The following is a 3,698-nucleotide window of genomic DNA, read 5'->3' as shown; positions in this document are numbered from 1 at the left end:
ATTCGCATTCAGCGACCATCTACGTTACGATCCTCAGTGCGTTGGGATGAGTCGCTGAAGACTCAGCGACCCTTGGAAGGCACGTTCACCGTCTGGGACAGGGCGCGGACCGTTAAAGATGCTCATGCGACGGTACAGACGACGCTTGGCATGCAAGAAGATCCCATAACGGATCATTGTTCACTTGATATTTGTATACTTGATTGGGACTTCTTATTAGGAATAGACCCGAAAGGGTAAGCTTAAATACAGAACAGAATTTCCACTCAAGCACACAGAGCGACGTCCGGCTTCAAGGTAAGCGTCAGGTCAAGCTTGTTTGAGTGTGTTATGCCTGTCGGTGAACTCGAAGCTCTGTAGCGAGGGTTCATCCGGCAAGGCCAAGAGACTTTGTGTATTGGCCGATTATTATCGGGAGGTTTTACGTGACGGCTTATTGTTGCCTATTTGCACGACTGGGAGTGCTTGAATTGCCTCCCTTTTATTCTTCCAGCCGAGTGTTAAACACTCGTTAAAGGCTTACCCGTGCCTGGTACCCTTCCGCTGCTGGGACCACGAGGATTCAAAACACCTGCTAGCTTTGCTCGTGCTAGTAGCGTGTTCTTATTTTTACTGGTTGGCCTATATAAGTAGCTCACAAGGTCCAGTTTGTCCCGGTGCAAGGGCAGAACTGGGGTCTTCAGGTCCGCCCGAACGATCGTTTACTATCCTAGTAGACGTATTGTTGTGGGAACGTCCTAACTACATTTGTAGCTAGAGTTCACGTGGGATTTCCAACACCACAATGTCTTTTCATCCCCAACCATCATGTGCTCATTGACCTTCGTGGCTGACCCAGTGATCACCCGTGTCTACATCAGAAATATTCCGTCTGCAATCTGAAACGCTAACATCATTCGAAGTGGGGGTTCTTCGGACTTTTACTGCCATTTTAGCGGTTTGAGGGAAAATTAAGCTTACATAGAGGCGAGCCTGGAAATGCCACTTGCTTTTCTAGATTCGAGTTTCCAGTGGAAACTTTCCACGCCTTACGTGAAGACCCAATCGGCGGACATTTTAAACAGCCAATAGTTCTGGTGGGAATGTATGGGTACCTTTAAAATTGAATTTATGTATAAATACACGAGATTAACGTATTTAGAGGGGTTTAGAATTTTTTTAGACTGTAATCTGATTGACAAGGTGGATGTGGTGTACCGTATTTGAGATCTCCTACTTCAGACCCAATATTTTTGAAGTTGTATTGTTGCAAAATACACAAGATCTGTACACGTACCGACGCATCTCTATCACGTATTATTTAAACAAAACAATTTATTTATCAAGTTCTTCTTCGGGAACTACGAAGTTTTCGATGTCGTGACGCGTATCCACAGCATGGCGCACTACGGGCACTTCTTCCAGCAACCGTCGTAGCAGCTCCCAATCAAGTTCACTCCACAACCGAAACTTGTAGGCGTATGAAATGGCAACGCGCTTGAACTTCTTGGGAGGCTTGCAAGTGCCAGAAATACGGGTTCTCCCTTTCCGTTGGCCGAGCGTGAGGGGAGTACGCGCCATTGCGAATTTCTGGCAATGAGCTGGTGGATAGTTACAGTTTAGCATGTTTTTTGTACTCTGAATTAGGAGATCTAGACTTGTGCGCTGTTCCATTCTCGATATGTGATTGGTTGGAGGGCAGTCTGAATTAGGAGATCACTCTGAAGTAGGAGATCTCAAATACGGTACTGTAACAGAGCTCAAGAAAGTGGCGATGCGCCTTGAGCTGGATCTGAAGCCACGCCCTCCGAAGCGTCCAGAGATTGACACGAACCGTTCTTTTATCATTAATCTTTTTGTACATGTAGTTGATGTGAATTAGAACATTTTTATGCAAATTGTCCGTATGGTTTTAAAATTTGATATAAGCGTAATAGATGTGACGAATGGCAAAACAGGTGTGGGATTAATTCTTCCTAGAAGTTCTAATCCCAAATGATGAACGTTTCAAACAGCTTTAGCTGAAATGGTCGGGACATTTTATACCTTGTTACAATGCCGTCCAAAAACCAAACTGATCCCACCTCAAAAAAAAAATCACCATTTTTTTTTTTACAAAAGAAAATATTTTTTTAAGAATGTTTGAATTGTTAAATGATATCACAAATTTCTACAGCTTTCAGACTCTTCGGACCATGGAGACGAGTTACAGCTTCGTTGCAGTGTTTGGAAGCTTGGTAATACCGGCACATTCTGTCGCTGATAAGGGTCGTAGCTGTTTCCGGCATTGAAGTGCTTGGAGATGGGAGTAACCATTGTCCTCCCATCCGGTGACCTTCGTCGAACGTATCGAAGTGCCAAGACGCCTAGGTCGCTCGAGTGGTTGTGCATCGCGGGACCCTGAGCATCTGAGCATAGCGGTGTGTGGAACCCATTGCTCTGGTCTTGGCAAGACCCACTCACTTCAGTGGGTTCAATTTTAAACGAAGTTTCTGGAAGATCGATAGTCATTCGACAACGTGCTAATGTTGCACTACTTTTAGTGACGTTGGGTGGCATTTCAGACTTGTGCTCGGAACACACGCCACCGCGGATGGCTCGCTTCGGGCAGTCCATAATACAGCAAATTGAGTTGCTCCCGTGGGCATGGCAGTAGCTGTTTCCCAGTGCTCGATTTTCGCAGTTAAGGGAAAGGCATTTGCGATAGCCACCGTGGGCTACGCAGAGTCCGTCGTACTGTACCGCCTTACTACACCCATCCATTCGGCAGCGCTTGCCGCCACCTAAATAGCACGAGATTTGAACACTTGTTAGTAGTTCATTTTCTAGGCGCTAGAAGTATGTTGCATACCGTGTGAAATACAAGCCCCACCACTCTGCGCTCGCTTCTTGCAGCCCTGAAAGCCGCACTTCTTGCCGCCCCCATGGACCCAGCAAAATCCTCCGGTTTGCGCACTTTTGGTACAGTCTGGGGTCTGACATCGCTTACCGCCACCATGAGCGACACAGCGCCCTCGACTGACTATGCTGGTGGTGCAGCCCTCGACTGCACACTTCTTGCCTCCCCCGTGCGATATACAGAGCCCACCGCGCTTGGCCGCCTTCTGGCACTCTGGAAACCCACACCGACGCGAGTGCCGTGAGGTAGAAGTAGAAGAAGTCGCTCTAACGTCGACGGCATTGCTATCGTCACTATCCACCGAATTCCTGCTGCTCGAGCGCATCTGGGTGAGCGAGCTCAAGCTCGTAACTGGACATCGAAATCCAGGTAAAGCAATCTGATCGTAAGCACGTAAGTTATGGCGGCGGGGGCGAGGACAAGCGCGATATCAGCTGGGTAACCCAGCTCTCATCGTGCGAAATCAGGTCTGATACAGCCGTCGAAATGCGCTTACACACCTGTCACTTTCGTGTTGCGGTCATAGCACAATCTACATGTACTCGACTCGACCACCCTAATCCAACAGTTTCTGATGCCCCGCCTCAAGGTCTCCAATACATTTACATTTCGTGAAATGCACTTGGTAATGGAGAACCACTAATAGCAAAGTGTGTGTAGCTGGGCATAGTACATATTGATGCCCTTGATAAGGATAGCTTGGTTTGCATTGCAACATTGTAAGATTAGAAAAGACAAAGAAGAATTTAGTAATTATTATTGAATAAGAGCAAACAGCGCTTTGCTTTATGTTCACAGAGCTGGGGTCAAAAAACAACTA

General features: G+C 46.9%; 1 protein-coding gene across 1 annotated transcript; it reads right to left on the bottom strand.

Moving 5' to 3' along the window:
• Positions 1-2,778: 2,778 nt before the first annotated feature.
• PITG_18302 (uncharacterized protein) lies at positions 2,779-3,336 on the bottom strand (the record flags this gene model as incomplete). The annotated part of the gene is made up of 1 exon (XM_002997710.1): positions 2,779-3,336. One exon carries the CDS (start codon positions 3,201-3,203, stop codon positions 2,805-2,807), a length of 399 nt encoding a protein of 132 aa, XP_002997756.1.
• Positions 3,337-3,698: the final 362 nt, after the last annotated feature.

The sequence above is a fragment of the Phytophthora infestans genome, genomic scaffold, assembly GCF_000142945.1.
Source record: "Phytophthora infestans T30-4 supercont1.67 genomic scaffold, whole genome shotgun sequence".
Classification (NCBI taxonomy): Eukaryota; Oomycota; class Peronosporomycetes; order Peronosporales; family Peronosporaceae; genus Phytophthora; species Phytophthora infestans.
Note: the sequence above shows the minus strand (reverse complement) of the source record. Positions and strands in the feature narration are given on the sequence as shown.